The sequence below is a fragment of the Rhinopithecus bieti genome, unplaced genomic scaffold (assembly GCF_001698545.2).
Source record: "Rhinopithecus bieti isolate Rb0 unplaced genomic scaffold, ASM169854v2 scaffold_7888, whole genome shotgun sequence".
Classification (NCBI taxonomy): Eukaryota; Metazoa; Chordata; class Mammalia; order Primates; family Cercopithecidae; genus Rhinopithecus; species Rhinopithecus bieti.
The window spans coordinates 328,643-330,385 of NW_016805944.1; the positions used below are offsets into that span (position 1 = coordinate 328,643).

The 1,743-nt window shown below is 55.9% G+C and overlaps 1 protein-coding gene across 1 annotated transcript in view; it reads left to right on the forward strand.

The window, feature by feature from the left end:
- DACT3 (dishevelled binding antagonist of beta catenin 3) overlaps window positions 1–1,408 on the forward strand; it is a 13,735-nt gene extending 12,327 nt beyond the window's left edge. The window contains exon 4 of the mRNA XM_017874265.1: window positions 5–1,408. Coding sequence (XP_017729754.1) covers window positions 5–537 — 533 coding nt within the window. The 3' untranslated portion in view covers window positions 538–1,408. The remainder of the gene's footprint in view (window positions 1–4) is intronic.
- The last annotated feature ends 335 nt before the right edge of the window (window positions 1,409–1,743 follow it).

Genomic DNA, 1,743 nt, shown 5'->3' on the forward strand with positions numbered 1-1,743 from the left:
CCGCCACGGCCACGCCGCGGCCCAGCGCCCACGCTGGCGGCCCAGGCCGCAGGGTCCTGCCGTCGCTGGCGCTCCACTGCGGAGATCGACGCTGCTGATGGGCGCCGCGTGCGGCCCCGAGCCCCAGCGGCGCGTGTTCCCGCCCCGGGCCCATCCCCGTCAGCTCCCCAGCGTCGTCTGCTCTACGGCTGCGCGGGCAGCGACTCAGAGTGCTCGGCCGGGCGCCTGGGGCCCCTGGGACGCCGGGGGCCTGCGGGAGGCGTCGGCGGGGGTTACGGGGAGAGCGAATCGAGCGCCAGCGAGGGAGAGTCGCCTGCCTTCAGCTCTGCCTCCAGCGACTCAGACGGCAGCGGTGGCCTCGTGTGGCCGCAGCAGCTGGTGGCGGCCACTGCGGCCTCCGGGCCCGGGGGTGGAGCAGGTGCAGGGGCGCCCGCCGGCCCCGCCAAAGTCTTCGTGAAGATCAAGGCTTCCCACGCGCTCAAGAAAAAGATACTGCGTTTCCGTTCGGGTTCTCTCAAGGTCATGACTACAGTGTGAGTTTGGGGATTTGCTTGGGCTCCCCCTTCATGGCCTCTGCACCTCCACACTCTCAACCACTGACCCTTCCACATCTACCTTCCAAAGACCATCGTTTTCTCTGCTTCCAAAGACCCCCCTCACTCTCCCCACTGCTAGCAGTCTTGGTTGAAAAGGCTCCCCCACCACTAGCGAGAGGAATGGGGAGGAGCCCTGTTTGACCCAGTTCAGCTTCTAGCTTGGAAGCCCTTGGGCAAGACAGTTCCCCTTCTCTGGGCGTCACTTTTCTCATCTGTACAGTAAGTGTCCATGTATGCAAAAGGGGTAATTTGGTTTGAATTTCCCCGTTTTAGTTTAGAAGCCTAGTCTGTTTGTTCCCCTTTACCACTCTCTCTCTCATTCCTGATGAGCCCTCTCATTCCTCCTTTCCTTGCCCAGCTATGGCCCCCTCTCATTCACAAAGTGCCCCCTCCATGTCCCTGGACCCTTAAGATATCCCCTTGGCACCCTGGTCAGAGACTCTGTGTCTGACTCAGGTTGTTCCTGCAGAGTGCCCTGGGAAGGGAAGGAGCACTGATTTGGGGGTTTTGAGGGTCAAGTAGGGGTTGGCAACACCTGGAAAGAAGGACTCTTTCACCTCGATCCCTGGACAATTATGGAGGATTTGGAGGTAGAAGAGGGGAAGGAAGATGGTTTCTATCTCATACCCCCCACTCCCTGTGAGAGGGAATGGGGGAAGCCTGATGACCCTCAGCTGTTCCAATCTAGTATTTTTTTTTCTTTTTAAAAATTACTGTATTTATTATGACGATGGTGACTCCCCAGTGCAAAGGGGGGCCAGATTCTGTGTGTTTCTCTAACCTCTTTGTAAATAAATGCACAGTGTTACATACGTGGTGGACTCTCATTGAATGATTAAGTGGGAGAAATGCTCTTTTTCCTTTGGACTAACATTTATTGAGCAACTTCTGTTTGCTGTGCATATGGCAGTTTCCAGGGAGGCCCCAGGGTGAATCTCAGCATCATCTTCCTACCATTGGCTATTTTACATCAAGGAATCTAACCTTTGATTGGGTTATGTTTGGTCATAAATATGATTTCAGGTGGGATATGATGGCTCATGCCTGTAATCCCAGCACTTTGGGAGCCGGAGGTAGGGGAATCGCTTGAGCCCGGGAGTTCAAGACCAGCTTGGGCAATATGGTAAAACCCCATCTCTACAGAAAA